Raw genomic sequence first — 16305 nt, forward strand, 5'->3', positions numbered from 1 at the left:
AAGCAGCCAGCGTGAGAAACTAGAGATGCACAAGAAGCGTGAGAACTGTACCTGGGAAACAGCTGGGAATGTTGACTGAACAAGCTGACCATGCATACATTAGAAACGCATGTGTACACCAGCGCGGGCCACTGAGCAACTATTAGTCTTGCATGTGCGAGGGAAAAAGTTGTTTTTGTTTCAAAAATCAGTGTCTTGAAATTTGGAGAAAAGTTTTAGAAATCAGATAATCCAGCTTTCACTAAAGTCCAGTCGTGTTAAGTAAAACTTTAGCTTGACTTCTCTCACATCTGACAGGAGATGGCCGCTCATGTTTTTGTGTGTCCAATCGTTCAGAAGCATGTAAACACGGATGGGAATCAACAGTTTTCACATTCTCCCGTTACACTTGAAAGAGGAAGTTGACTCTTGTTTACAGCAGTTATTGTAATGCCAAATGGATGACACAAGACTGTAAATGTGTCCCAGCGCGCAGGCATGTGCATGTGTGCGAGGGGCAGAGATAAGTGTTGATGAGTGGCTCACACGAGTAGGAAGTGGAATTTGAATAAGTGTCCAACAGTTGAAGGAAAATCAGTTAACGACATGCAATAGCCGTCTCTCCACTCGCTCAGTCTGCACTGTCAGCTGTCATCCATTATCTCTGCTGGATTCTGTTGATACAAAAAAAAAAAACAAAAAAAAAAAGAAAAGAAAAGAAATGCTGAGTGCTTTTGCATGCAGAAGACTGCGCGTTAGAAATATCAGGAAACCGCGTCCGTGCAGTCTGAAAGCAAGTTCTCATGTGACCGGCACAGATGAACCACCCTTAATGCTAACAGCATGTCACAGTCAGCCGCACCATCGAGAAAAATTGAGGGGGGAGGGGGGGACGTCTCCTTAAAAAGAAGCAGGCTTTTAAAATCGTGCACTGCTGTTAATGCGGCGTCCCCTTACAGCTTTCCAGTGGTTCCCCACTTCCTGTGAAGCTCCTACAAGTCCCTGTCCATAAGTGCAATCACTCCCAGGGGGCATCTGGCCTCTTTATGCTTCTCATATGAACCTATAGATCCTCACATGCCCCAACCTCAGCTGACACGTTCAGTCATGTGCAATGATAATATCCAATTCACTGGTTCTTTAAGTCACCGAATGAGGTCATAATGAATTGGTGGTTTCATCATGACTGAACTTGTTTGTTTACTCACATTACATTCACCATGAATAGGATTTTTGTAAAAGCCCTACTGTTATGAAAATTGTTTTTATTAACATGTTCTTGTGGCATTTTTCTCATGATGGAGGACATATATAGATAATCAAGATCAAAACTGCGTTTCTGAGTTTTTCTTAATTCAAATTGCTGTAAAGCAGGAGCAGACGAAAAGATGCCGTTTGAAAAAGCTTAGCTGTTACGTAAAATTCACAATCGGCAGGCAACCCGTTTCCTGCTTTGGTCTATTCTTATGCAGACAAATACATCCATCTACGTCTTTGTTTTCCTCGTCTGAGCTGGTATCTAGCTCCAAATTGTACGGCTGGATAGCTCCAATGTTAAATGCTATTTTTGTTGCACCGGCAATGTTAGTTTGGGGCTTTGATGGGCTGTAAGCTAGTGGGAGAACATGTTAAAAAAAAAGAGGGATGATTACGATCATTCACAATCCCGCCCACAACTCAGGTGAATTTATAATGAACTACTGCTGCTCTGCAGGAATTATGTCTTAGAAAATGATGCAGGTTTTGGATGGATTGATAGCTAAAATGTGGCATAATCAAAAAGACCCCTGGGAACAATTTTATAATAGATCAAAAAATGATCAGAGTGGGACTTTAAAAAACAGATTGTTCTGAGTGGAAGTGTATGAATTGACAAGCGGGGCCACGCCCTCTCTGTTTGTATTATCCCACTAAAACTATGATTTATTTTTATTGCTTTTGTCTGAGCTCAGGTACTGTCTTTTGTATCTATCGTCACACAGCGATAAAGACTTCCCTTTCAGCCAAAACTGCGAAACCGCGGCAGCAAAAAACTTTCCCAAGGCTTTCTCTAAATCCCTTCTTACACATTTTAATGAGATAAAACAGATTTTTAATTAAACTGTGAAAGCAAATCAAGCAAAGGGAAGTGATGGATCGGGTCTAAAGACACATTGTCACGTTTTTGCTCTCTAGGATTCTTTCTTTCACATTGACACTCCAGCTGGGACATCTGTTTAATGGAGGACATCCACCTTCAGGCGATCATTCTGCTTTTTTTTTTTTTTTTGTCAGTCAGCTTGCATATTTTTTGCTATAAAATCCTTTTACCCCTCAGCTCTTCCCCTAAAAGCTATTTAAGTCATATTTGCTCAAATAGTTATTAGTAAAAACGTTCTTTTCTATCTACTGTTAACAAAACCTTAAAATACTAAATTATACTTTTTCTATTTCTTAGTTGTTTTTTTTAAGAACATCCATTTTACCATCACATTTAAGGATGGAAAACTGTTCTTGTATTGTGGTCTTATTCATCCCCTCCCATTACAAGGGGCTGTTTCAAAGTGCTGCTCTAATTGGTTGCTGGGGGTGGGGACACGGAGACACAAAAACAATAACAAGGAGGTGAAGCTGAGACAAATACACCCAATTTTTAATGCGGTCTTTTAAACAAAGAGATTTTTGGAGAAAAAGCTCATCTTTATTCATCTGTTACACCTTTTTCAAATGAAGAAGGGTTGCATTTTAGGAATCTATCCACATTCAACAAAAAGCCAAATCGTCTTTGTTATATGAAAGGGAGGTGTCCACAAGAAAGAGAAAACAGCCACAAAGCTTCCTTAAATATAATTTATTGCATGTGTCTATAAAGAATCAACACAGTCTAAAGCAATGAGCTAATTTTTAAATTATCATTTCTTAGTTAGCGTCACAATGTGCATGATATGAAATATTTACAATGGGAAAAAAAGACACAGCAAGATAAGCCATAGCAGATATCGTAACCTTTAGATGCCAAATAAAAACTTTGAAAATATTATCCAAATGCAAAAAACACAGCTCAAAACACAGAGAGGCTCCGTTAGCAAAAAACAAGCAGAAAAAGGTTTCAAAATTGAAGCAATCAATGTACAAAAAGGAACAAATTGGATTTCAGGTTTAACAAACATTATTAACAGTTTTTCTACATTTGGTACATCTTTGTAAACTAACTTTTAGAGGTGTAAATATTGCATATATGCCTTGTGTTTGTACCTTAATATCAAGAACTCATTGTATCAAGTATAATGTTTTTATCTAATGTTTTTTTTTTGTTTGTCGTTATTTTTTTAGAATCATAGAATTAAAAAAGTCCTCGTAGTGGCATTCTGTTTGCTAAACCATCCCATGATGTTTAAAAAAAAAAAAAAAGAAGCCAAACCTTTCTGGTTAGCATATAACTTAATTAGTGCTCTTGTTGCATTAGAAATGTCACTCAAACACGTATGTACAATACAAACATAAGTTATTTAACTTACCACCCCTCAAAACTTTCTCAGCTTGTGTTCAGATGCTTTTCTCTGTAACACCGCTTTATTTACAGTGTATAGGCAATGTTGAAGTACCTGTGAGTTCAGATAAATTAGGAAATGTTTGTTTATTGGGCTTGTAACTGTGATGTAGTTCTCATTCACTACCTACGGATGTTCCGTTATACAGTCTTTGTGTGTCTAAGATCACGTGATCCACAGCATGTACTACATTCAACGTGTCTTGTGTTACAATCTGGAAAGTTTGTAAATGCGAGATCATGCGGAGGAGGTCATGTGTTCGGGCTGTCGAGCGGCTCGTCAAACCGCCGAGTCCTGCGAGCTCTGTCATGCAGGCGGCGGGCTCTGCAGTGTCAGGTAAGGGGGAGGAGAAAATAAACGACTGTCCAGTTACTCTGTTTGAAAACATTCATGTTCCTGTCGCTGCGGGCAGGCGCTCACAGGTCGAACAGAGGGAGAGACTTGAGTTCATACAGGCCACAGATGGCGCTGCTGCCATGTTTGAATTTGTGACAGCTTTTATCTTTTATTTTTTGGTGCAATGCAACAACAACATCTGAGATTCTGTTAGTACTATTTTAATGTGTATATCAATAAATATATTACTCTGGTCTTTAAATACATCGCCTCGTCATATTTGTGGGATCAAAGGTAACATAATCTCTCAGTCTGCTGCGATGAACATTCAGTCTGTAAATCTTCGATACTGCGTTTTAAAGGTCCGAACTAAGAGTCCATCAGATGGAGGCTGATGGCTGGAGTAAGGCTTTGGATTGATGTTTTTGTTTCTAAGAAAAAAAAAAAAAAGAAGGAAAAAAAACATTCACCTTGGAAAATAAATATTTGTATATATTTATCTTGTGTGACTTGATGCTGAGGTAGGGCTCTTAAAAAAAAAAAAAAAATTGGTATTTTTGATTTTAAATGGTGTTAATATCGTTGACTCTTAGTCCTCTATATAAATTATCACACGTTTCATTCCAAGCATACATACATGATAAATAAATAAATACATGTAATTAGTATGCTCAACAGGGTTTAGTGTGCATGGATGCTGTCCAGGTTTGGTTCACAGGTTTTTCAGGTGAGAAGATCTGGCATCTGCAGGCTGAAGCCATGAACCTGTTGAAATGGTAAGAATATACTGCAGAAGTATTCGAAGGCCTATAAAATACCTAGTCAACCGTCAAGTGTTTAAGGTAATTGTCCATTTAAGGTTTTTGTTTTCTTTTAATCTAGTACTACAGCAGCAATGGCACCTGAGTGTTTGGGTGCCGAGAAAGAGGAGGGAAGATTTGGGGCAAGGGTCAAGTGTCTGTGTTTCCATGGTGACCGCTGTCCCCATGACCCCTGGAGGCAGTGAAGAGGTCAAGGGACATCGACTGCAACGCAGAGTCCAGCTGTCGCCGTGTCGACCCCGTCATCTGGCTGCACCCAAATCCCACTTTCGCAAGACAAGAGGGACGAGGAGGGGAGGATGAGGGGTCGGAAGACCCATCAAGTCTTCATTCTGGAAGAAGAAGACGAAACAACATTCATAAAGCTCGGTTAATTTGTTTAAACACAAAAGTAAAGGATCACAATAATTAATTTAGCAGCAAATATTCTCTTTAAAAACTAATCTAAGGCTTATTCACGATATCTTACTTACTCTACAAGTACATTTTATACCATTTAGTGAGGTATTTATATCATTGGGTTAACAATCAGGTTTCCAGCTTAGTTTTACACCTCTCCGGGAGCGTAAACATCACAACCCCCTAACATGTATTTGCAGTTTTTCCATTTTAGGCTATGCCGGTATTCAAAGAGCTTGCATTGTTATCGCATTGGTTCAATAACAATTCGGAAAGTGCAACTTTTGTTTATTTTCAGATACTGAATCCTTGCTTGCAGACTAGTATAGAGCCCCAACCTATGTACGGAAAAGACATTGTTGGAATTTTTTTTTTGGTGTTAGCTTTCTCCATACATGATCTTTTCCTCGTAACAACAGCTCCAGCTAAAAACAAAGAATTAACAAGAGCCTCTAACACCACATATTTTTATTAAAGAACTACAATTGCTACCCTGAGCTACATTCATATTCCCATACAAAATAAACTTTAGCTACAGATAAAGGCACAACAACTAAGCAAATCAGTTATTGTCAATTGCTTTAAAAAAAAAAAGACATTCCAGTCCAGTAGCTACTAATATTGTTGGCATCCCCCATACCTCATCTCTTTGCCACAATAGCTCCAGCTAAAACAAAGGAATTAACAAAAGCCGGTTCCACCACGTTTTTAGCAAAGAATTTCAATTGTCACCTTTAGCTAGATCATTGCCATATGAAGTAAGCTTTAGCCAAAACAAACAAAATACAAGTTTATTAAAGTTACTGCACAAAAACACAGCAGCCACATGCAGTTGTGGTCAATTACTCTTAAAAAAATCATTTTGTTGCATGAGCTGCTAAAGTTGTTAGCATCCCCCATATATTATCTTTCCTTTGCCACAACAGTTCCAGCTACAACAAAGGAATAAAGAAGAGTCTGTACCACATGTTTAGTATACAATGGTTATACAAAACTACAGTTGTTACCCTTAGCTACATTAGCATGTCCATATGGAGTATGCTTCAACACAAAAACATGTTTATTGAAGCTAAGGCACAAAACAAAGCGACTCAGTTTTTGTAAACTGCTAAAAAAAAAAGTGCTCTGTTGCAAAGCCGCCTTCAGAATGCTGCGCTGACCCCCACTACCATCTGCATGCTTGTGAGGTTTCATTTGCATGCACAGCTATCAAGTGGGAGCGGAAGTCTTGGCTGCCTGTCATAAACACACAAACACAGAGGTTGAGTTGCTTCCTTTTCTCGCCGTCTCCTCACGTCCTTCCAGGCTGCAAACAAGAGCCGTTTTCACAAAGCCGGATCTGATCATCAGTCTCTCAAACAAACTGTTCATTCAGAATCCTCACTTCACCCCCACCCATTCCTCCCCTTCCTCAGCCATTCCCACCATCAACACACACATGCACACTTCTTTTACATATACTCTCTGCTAATGAAAGTTTGATGTTCGTTCCAAAGTTTTGAATTTCTTTCAGAAGTACTCTTAAGCTGCCCTGACGTGTCTAAAATGTAAAAACATTAGCCTGCAGAGGCCAATTGGATGATAGAGCAACAGATTTGACTCCTGTGAGCTGCCACCGCCTCCTCATCTTCATTAGAGACTGAGGAAAACAGGACCACGAGGGTGGGTCGCTGTGGAAAAACCACAGTAACAGACTGAACCTGACAGAGAAGAACGGGAATGCAGTGAAGTCATGCGACCGGCAGACCATAACAACCCAATGTCTGAGGGTGTATGTGTGTTACTGGAGGCAGCAAGCGGCATGCAGAGGCAGGGCGGGAATGACTGAGATCTTCTGGGAAGGAACATGAATCACCTAAAAGCTTGGATCAGCAACCAGGTGTAGCCATGAACATAAACTGAAGCATCGCTTCCTTTTTTGTTTTTAATGAACAATGCAGCTAGGAGGCAATGAGGCGTACTGGGACCGGCCACACACAATGCTATTCAAACAAGAGCTGATAGGAGAAAAGTCTGGGTGGGCAGGAAGATTTGGGGAGGGGGATTTCACTGAGAGGAGGGGACAGAGGTCCAACAGAGGAATGAACCCAATGGCCTCCACCCCTCCTCTGTTTGGAGCAGCATGCACACACACCCCTGCCCCTCCCCGCTACCCACCGTCTGGGCCCCTGTTCAAATGCACACACAAACTCTAACACACACATAGAGGCCCTGTTAGTTATTTATTTAGTCTCAAATGCTAAAATTAGACTTACTCCACAGTTTTGCCTTATCAGCCCCCTCTTCAGATGTAAACAAGTCCCTGTTTTTGTGCAGACGCACTGCTGGTTAAAATTTCGGGTTTTTTTTAGGGGGCAACAAAAGTGTTCCAACATACCAGCAAAACAGGAGGAAAAATGTATTATTGGTGTGCTGGCAGTGGACAGAGAGATCAGCAAGCTCAGATCTGCTCTATTGACATTCCTGCCTGACTCCTCCCTAAACTACAGCAGTGCTCCACCAAACAAACAGTGGCGATACCTCTGACCTCCCACGCCTGTCAGACCAACAAAACAAAAACAACTGCACTGAACCTTCATGCTGACTCATCATTTCAATCAATCAAATGAAGAAAATGTTGTTTGGGGATTCACTGTTTCTAAGCTGTTCTTTAACAGCTAAAAACAACAATTCAGTCACATGGGGGGGACCAAAGTTTGATTGGCACGAGCGACAAATACTTTATTGTCAGATCAGAGTAGTTTTAAATGAGAATTCAGTTATGATAAAATGGTGGTTTTGGTGTTTCAAATATGTTAGTGTGTCATTTATTTGATGATGAACGACATGTCTTAAGAAAATTAAGATATAATTTTCATTTCTGAGTTTTTCGTCATTCAAATTGTTGAGAATCGGGAACCGATGAAAAAATGCCATTTGAAAAAAAGTTTGTATTTGTGACCGAAAATACGCTGGGTGGGTTACAAGCTCCCTGCTCCACTTGGTTGTGAAGCATCTGCTTGTGGACAACTAGATCCATGTACGTCTTTGTTTTCCTCGCATCTGAAGAGCATGTGTGTAAACAGAGAGCTCTCGGCAACGGGGAGAGGAAGTGGGGTTGCTCTCCTCCAATAGTCCCTCCCACAACTGTGAGAATTTCTAGTGAAGTACAGTCGCTCTGCAGAAACTGTCCTAAAAATGACAGTTTTTTTTTTTTTTATTTAGGCTAAAAATGACAATCACACCACTAGGAACATTTCTGAAATAGATGAATAGATGCATTTTTATTCCCCTATTGCGCAATATACCTATTAGTTGGCTTCAAACACCTGAAACTTTATTAAGTAATAAATCCTTTCAATTTCTACTACCTAATACTCTGCTTATCTAAACAAAAGTCAGAAAAGCAGTAATTCAATGATGGGTTTTAAAAGAGGAAGTGCCTTCTGATGAGTGCAAAATCAGCTAAATGCCATAAAACTGACAGTTTACAACTTGTGTGTATAATTATTACAGTGAGCGTTCACTCAGGCCGCAGAACACAGGCTTTCCTTTGCCTTTTGAAAAACAGGCTGCTGAACAATGTCTAATCCTGAAGTGAATGTAATCCTTCTTACCTTTAAGCTAAACTGAGGATAGAGGAAGTTAACTTTGTTTTTATCTTGTGCTGGAACATCCCGCCCTACTTTGCTCAAAGAGTTATGTATCAGGCAGCCTAGAGCAATGTGTACGTGTGTCTGCAGGGAGGGGCGGGGGGGGTTCAAAACAGGTGAGGAGAGACACCGCGTTCCTCCAAATACTACGTGCATGTTTTATTTTTTAAGCAGGTGTTTTCCACGCAGACCGTGAAGACTTGACTCCAACAGGAAGATTGATACGTGGGCAAATACTGAAGGCTTTCAATTTGCATGGACGTAAAACTATTCACACATTAAAAGCGGCTAAACCCGTTAAAAAGCAAAAGGAACAAAGATCCGGAGGAGAAGGTGTGTGCTTGTGTCGGAAGGACAAACTCGTCACGTGATTTCTGAAAAACAGAAACCAGTGTCTAAAGACAGGCGGGGGTGGGGGGGAATGGGGGAGGAGGACGTGCAAGAGGAGAGGGGGGAGGAGACATTGGAGTTGTATTCTTGAAATTGCTTAACCACGCCCTCCACCTTCTCCCCGTTGTTGTGGTGGCAGATGGTGGCCAGTCATTGCCGTATTGTCACTCTCCTCTGAGGGGCCAGATAACCAGTGAGCACTGCTTGGCAGGGCAGGTGCAGAAACCCCTGACCCCCCCCCAATGAACCCTCCACCATCTGCTGATGGCTGTATATATGTACGCACATGGCAGAAGCACTCAGAGTTAAAATGTGTATATTTGTCTCAGAGGGGATTGGCAGTCAGGCCCCACAAATGAGGGACACAATCTATTTTTTTCTTCTGTCGGCTGCACTTTTAATCACACAGAAATGGGTAATGATGATTTTAAAGGAGCTTTTGAAAGGCAAACTTAAAGGTTTTTTTTATGTTTTGAAGTCCCACTCAAATCATCTGTAAAAGCGTTCCCAGTGGTCTTTAAATTCTGATTATGCAGTTTTTCACCAAAATCAAAAAACCTGTGTCGTTTCCTGCAATATGGAAGTCAGTCCATATTTCTGAGAGAGTTCATCAGAAATTCACCTCAGTGTTGTGCGGTAGGACTGTTAGCGTGGAGTAAGCCTCCCCTGACTTCCTATCATCCCTTTGTTTACAATATCTTCCGCTAGCTTACGGCCCCTCAAACCCCTTCCAAGCAATACCGGTGCAACAAAAATGGCACGTAATATTTGAGCTTTCCAGCTGTACCGTTTTGAACCAGATACCAGCTCGGACAAGGAAAACCAAGACATACACGGGTTTATTTGTCTGCAATTGGATGGATTTCTATAGAATGGAACAAGGAGGTCTGATCTTCTGGTTGTATTTTGTACCTGGAAACTACAATCTTTTTCTAACTGCATTTTTTCGTCTGTTTCTGATTCGCCACGATTTGAATAAAGAAATGCTTATTTTTCTTTGTCTTTCTTTGTCCTCCAGCATGAGAAAAAGTCGATAATAAAATATTAAAACACCAAAACGTGATTTTCATTAAAGTGGGTCCTTAAGAGTATCACTAACAACAAGGTTAATACACCATACTTTAAGATATACTAGGCTGGTTGTTTGCTGCTATCCATGTCCAACTTATCAAGTAACTGGATCAAACAATTACAGGTTCTGATTAACTCAACACTCCTGATCCAGGTAATCTGTGGCAAGTAATGCAGGGGTAGTTGAGAATACAGCAATATGGTAGAGCTACATATTTAAGCATTGTGATTGTTGAGGCTGTGGGTATTGGGTCATAGTAGCACAACCTGGCTGTACAGTTTCAGCATCCACCTGATTATAGGACAGGAGCAACAAATACTTTATCCTCAGATCAGAGTGCCTTTAGATGCAAAACAGGTATTGTCCTGATGTACGTGACGGAATAGATGGAATGTACACAGTGTTCACAATAGGACTGTAAGAGAATGTGGCAAAGCCTGTCACCTTTTAGTAAACAGACGTGCCCTCCTTTTTCTATCACCTCAAGAGAAACAACATCTTGGCACTTTTATCTCCATTTCTAATCTGGCTGTAAGTGAGATTCAAAACAACTCATCCATCCGTCATTTGTGTCCTTTCACCTTCCCATTTCCTTTCCTATCATGTATCTGCAGACAAATGTCTCCACATGAAGCCAACATGAGTACTTAATGACAATTACCCAAGTTGTCAACAGGAAATAAGAGTCCAAAATGTCTGCGCCTTGCTAAACTCAGACATCTCCAAACAAAAGATCTATGGACGGCAGCTCTTGTGAAACAAACATTCAATTGGCCTGTTTGTGAAGTTGTTCTCAGAGGGGGGGGGGGGAAAGAGAAGAGTCTCCCCATCCCCCCTTCAGAGTCCATCCCACCAGATTAGAAAAACAAGTGAGCATTCACCTCTCCCAGCAACCTTTGCACACCGCCTGCATTCCAGTCCTGAAACCCAGTACCTGACAATTGATAAACAACTGACTCACTTGTTTTTCTGGGGAACCTGATGACTTGTACCAAGCTAAAAACTGACTGTGCTCACAAGATTCAGCTAAGACACAGACAACTTGGTTGTGAAAGCACAAACACTAATTAAACTCTTGTATTTCACCATCCGGAACACAGCCTTCTGGCTCACAATGATCCCGACACTGTATTTTCTTTTCAAGCAACAGCAACTTCTGACATGCCCCTGCCAGGTCATCCATTTATTTGAATAATCCCTGCCATTTACAGTTGCATGAAAAGCCCCCGCCGCACCACACAGGCAAAATTAGGTGAAAGGTAATTTTGATGGCAGCTATTCACTCCAGCTAGTCACATGGATTTTACTGCCAACAGACATATACCACCTTGTACATGGTAAAAAAAGTCCTCATTTTTTGTATGTTTATTGTTTAAATGTTTAGTTTCTTTAGCTGTTCTGCCTGTTTTTAATAAAGGCAGCAGTAGAGTTAAGTGCGTCATCGAATCAGCTTAGTTTTTTCTCTTTTTTCTTTTCTTTATACTGACGTGGAACTAAACTGCGTCACTGAGAGAGATCAGAGCAGACCATTCACACAAACAGACAACAGCAGCATCCACTAGAGAAATCGCAAACATGGACAGCCATTTCAAAATAAGCTAATTGGCAAAACTTTACATGCTTTTATTTAGAGGGGAAGCTGGCTTTCTTCAGCTCATCTGTGCAGCTCAAGCCTGATGAAAGACTTTCTCAGCATCACACAACCTTGAGATTTTTCGGAGTTGTGAGTGTGACTAGTAGGTGGCTAATCCTATCTAAACATCACAGTCCGCACCCAACAGCTATGTTAATAACCAGTGTACTCCTCTCAGCTCCTGAAGCCTGTGTTTACATATCAGCATGTTGGTAATGTCAAAGTAAAACAGATGAAGCTAACGGATAAGGTCACTACATTGCATTTCACAACACTGCAGCTGTTTTCTGAGAACAGCAGAGAGGCTCTGTCTCAATGATGTGACCATAAAAGAGCTGTCAAAGTATATAATAAAGGTTCTTAGCGGCTCTTAAACATTTGTATGTTGTTACAACTTTGTGAAAGAAGGAATTCAGTCGTTTTGCAAACAGTCTCAGCAGAGACTGAAATGTTACTCAATCAGAATAGTGGTGACCATGAAAACTAACCTTTCACAGCAGCAGCAGTAGTTTCCTTGAATCCCATGCTGGCATAGGGGCTACTGTTGAAGCCATTCAGACTCCCCTTGCAGCAACAGGATGCCTTGAACCTCAAGAGTTCATCACAGTCTCCTAACCTGCATGCCCCAATATTCCCCTCCATCAAATTTAAGGCAATGTAGTTAAGTCCATTTTGATAACCGGCTGACGTTTCCCTGCACATCGGACTTGCGGTTTCCTCTCCGGGCTCGTCAGAACTGCAAACCGTGCGGGACACGTTTTCCACAGAGGCTGAGCTGTGCCGTTTGGTGTCGTGAGCAAATGAAGGACACACAGGCGTCACAGTGGTAGTGGAGGAAAAAGTCTCTGAGCTGTGGCGCCGACGTCCTTGCGGGTCGGCCCGGATCACTTTTGCCCCCTTGTCTGGATCCACGATTGTGACAGCTAACGAAGGACCCCCAAGGAGAAAAGAGTCCACGGGCACAGAGGGTCTCACATCCACTATGCTGCTCTCAAGGCTGAGTCTTTTGACACAAGCAGTGGGGCTTGTGGGGAGGGGTGCAGCATCAGGTAAAGGGGCAGAAGAACCAAAGGTCATCTCAGCATATTCGTCTTTGACAGGAGTAGGCAGACATTCAGTTTCTTTCTCGCCTTTTTCCAATATCTTTTCCTCCTCCTGCTTCACTCCTTTTGGGTCCTGCTTGACGCTCACCTGCCTGGAGCAAGTCAAGCCATCAGGTGCAGCAAGACATTCCTCCAATATGGCTGTGTGTGAACCCAGCTGAACCGGGGAGCTGACATCAATGTTGGCATAGTCTGAGAGTGGGGTAGAGCCCTTTTCAGCACACTCGGATGCAGAGTGTGCCTTTGACATATGAGTAGCGCTACCAAAATCTATATTGATGTACTCTCCGGGGCTGCGTGGCTCTGAGGGAAGGGGATGCTCGCTCATGCATGGTAAAGTTCTGAGGGACTCCAGAGCCAGGCGGGTGGGCCGGCACACCCTGCCGCGGTGCACCAGACCCCCATCTGGTCGGGACAGTCTGAGAGGAGATGGAACACTGGAAAAAGTGGTTGATATGCTGCTGGGCACACATTCACCTGGAGAGATGGGACAGTAGTTAGGCTCCTCCTCAGTACGTTTTCTCTGTAAACTCATTAGCACATATTGGTCCGAGTCGGTGGATCCGTTGTGCTGCACTATGCTTTTGAGTGTTCTGGGTAGAGAGCTGTACGAAAGTGGGTGTCTGTGCTGCAAGTTGGGGTCTCCCGAGGGACTGAGAATATAGTCCGGAGGTGTCAGAGACACCAGCGTGTCAACAGGAGACATATACAGGTACTCCCCGTGATTAGGTTTTCCATCACTGCTTTCTAGTGACATTTTGTTTCCACACCACATCGGCATGTAGCCACTGTCCTCCAGAGAAACGCTCCCAGGAGAGTCTGTGCGTGGGGCCAGCCCTGTAGTGGAGGAGTGGCAGCGAGGGTTGATGATCTGCTTGGGAGCAGAGACGCACATGGAGCTCATGGGCATGTACGGCTCCTCCCTGGAACCGGGTGTTTGAGGGGCAACGCCTGGCATCATGGGCATGTAGCCATTGTCAATATGGAGGCCATTGGAGCTGATGTGAACATCTCTGTAATCCTCAAGTCTGCTTCCCTTAGGAGAGGCTGTGTGGCATCTCAGAGAGGACTGACTTCCACTGGTGTATGTGGCCCTCATGAGCGTGTACTCATCCAGGGAGGCTGATGACACTTGAGGGGGGCGCCTTGGCTGACGGGGAGTTGTAAGAGAGTATGTGCGCTTTCGGTATGCTTTGTCCAGCTCTGATAACCGCCGGCAGCTCTGTCGCTCCATCACCATGTAACCATCCAGCTCACTGCCATCTCTGGAGGGAGGAGTGTCTGCTTTGAGAGACTCTGGGGTGTTGCTGCGGAGGGTGAGGGGTAACCTGAGGTCTCGTGCGTCTGCAGGGCTTGAACCATACTCTTCACATGATATGAAACCTGCATCGCTGGGGGAGCCTGAGAAGGATGCACTGCAGCTGGAGGGGCGGGGGGCGATGCAGTCTGAACAGGAGGAGATGTTTCCTGAACAATTGGTGGCGACAGGGGGAGAAGGTGACAGGGGCATGGATATGGACTTACTGTGCAGCAGGGAGGAGGAGTGGTTGGTCAAAGAGGGTCGGGCGGTGATGGTGTGGGATCTGCATAGGAGGCTCCTGTGCACCCCGGGGCTGAGGGGGCTCCCGGTGGCGGACACTGGGCGTGTCATGGTGCCATCGCCCTCGCTGGCCGTGCGTATTCGACAGGAGGAGCATTTGCTGACAGGAGAGGTGGCCGCCATGCTGTCAGTGCGCGACCGGCGGGGAAGCCCCGTTTGGCTCGGGGGGAGGTTGTTCAAGTGCCTTCGTGTGGGAACAGAGATGGGATTTGTCCCAGACGATTGGCTCTTGCTGCGAGGGCGGAACTCCGACAGCTCCTTCATGGCTTTCATGGCTTCCAGGATGGTTTCGTGGATACTCTGCGCCACCACGGAGTCATCCGCCTGCATCCACAGCTCCCCCGGCCCGGTGGCGGCCGACCGGCCAACTTCAATGAAGAAGAAGCTGTCAGAGTGGCCGCACCTCCGGATGTTCATCAGCTGTAGATTGACTGAGGCGACATCCGAGTTGAGCTTGAGGAAGCTAATAGTCCGGCTGGAGAGACAGAGCCGGTAGACGCCGGTCATGTTCCTGCTCTGCCCCAGGCCTCTGGATTTCAGGTTGACTTGCCAAACCTCCTTGTAGGCGGCGGCCACCGGCGTGATCAGCCCGTAGCTCGCCTCGTCGAAGCCAACCAGCGAGGACGTGGAGTTGGACGCGGAGCCGTCGCACGCTTTCCCCTCGGCCATCAGATCCGTGAGCGCGCGGTACCAGCTCTCCTGCTCCTGCTCGTTCTCCGCCGCCACCGCGAAGTACTCGTCCTTGGTGTACAGCGCGACGAGGTGCTTGTTTTTGGCGTCCGCTCTCTTGCTGATGTTGAGGCAGCAGTCCAGAGCGATGGCTCTCTTCGCCGCCGATTTGTTTTTCCATTTCTTCTCGCTCTCGTAGTACTCCAGGCGGGCGGGGAAGCCCTCGCTCGGCTCCCTCAGCACGAAAAAGCGCTTGTGTCCGTGTTTCTGCTTCTTCAAGTATCCGCATTTCTTGACGCCGCTGCTCGTGTTACTGATCAATATCGACTGATCGCCTGCGTGAGGCGGACTCGCCATTCTCGTGTCGGTTTTCCAAATCCAGACGCTTCGCGTCCTGCCTTCACTGGAGTTGTTGGAGAAACGCTGCGCTTTCCTGGAATCCGCGCTCTTTCTTTTTTCCCCCGGAGCTGACTGTACGTTCGTCTTCTCCCTCAGCTCAGCAATAAATAACACATGTCTGCTGGTGTGCCGACTGAAGAGGGAGAGAAACAACGCGTGTCGATCTACACATTCTGCTCTGGTTGAAAAAAAAAAGGAACGGAAAGGAGAAGAAAAAAATACGCACGCCGACTGTGGGCGGTGCGCGTTAGACTCATTGGGCTTATTGGTGGAATCGGGATGAATGCTGGAGTGAGACAACCCCGTTCATAGGAGAGGGAGGAGGAAAAAGCCCTCCTACTATCACTCTGCCCTCTTCCGACTCATTTTAGCGTAGTCAGTCAGGACTGCAGCTTTATTTATAGCATCTTTGGTCCCATGATCCATCATTTGGCTTCTGTGGAGAATTTTAGCAGGATATAGCCCTAAATAGCTTCCCAATTGAAATGTTCCCGACCTACAAAGCTTTTATTTAAGGCGCTTGGGTGGGTTATAAAACCAGTTATCTGAATGCAAACTCAGATCAAAGGAGCTAAGCATAGAAATGACTCTATCCAGTCGATCTTTTTTCATAATTTTCCTTTTAAATACTGTTTCTAAAAATAAATAAGGGTAGAGGAAGGAGGTCGATTCCAGTCCTTGCATTCATGCTGGTAAACAAGCATCACCTCAATGTAATATTCCCTGTGCGCAATCACTCCTC

The 16305-nt window shown here is 44.0% G+C and overlaps 1 protein-coding gene across 1 annotated transcript; it reads right to left on the minus strand.

Moving 5' to 3' along the window:
- Positions 1-2794: 2794 nt before the first annotated feature.
- Positions 2795-15862, minus strand: irs2 (insulin receptor substrate 2). Its single transcript, XM_004082003.4, has 2 exons — positions 12281-15862; positions 2795-4998 (listed from the first exon to the last, which is right to left on the minus strand). The coding sequence occupies exons 1-2, from the start codon at positions 15519-15521 to the stop codon at positions 4994-4996; spliced, it is 3246 nt and encodes a 1081-aa protein (XP_004082051.2). The 5' UTR covers positions 15522-15862; the 3' UTR covers positions 2795-4993.
- Positions 15863-16305: the final 443 nt, after the last annotated feature.

This window comes from Oryzias latipes, chromosome 21 (genome assembly GCF_002234675.1).
Source record: "Oryzias latipes chromosome 21, ASM223467v1".
In the NCBI taxonomy this organism is placed as follows: Eukaryota; Metazoa; Chordata; class Actinopteri; order Beloniformes; family Adrianichthyidae; genus Oryzias; species Oryzias latipes.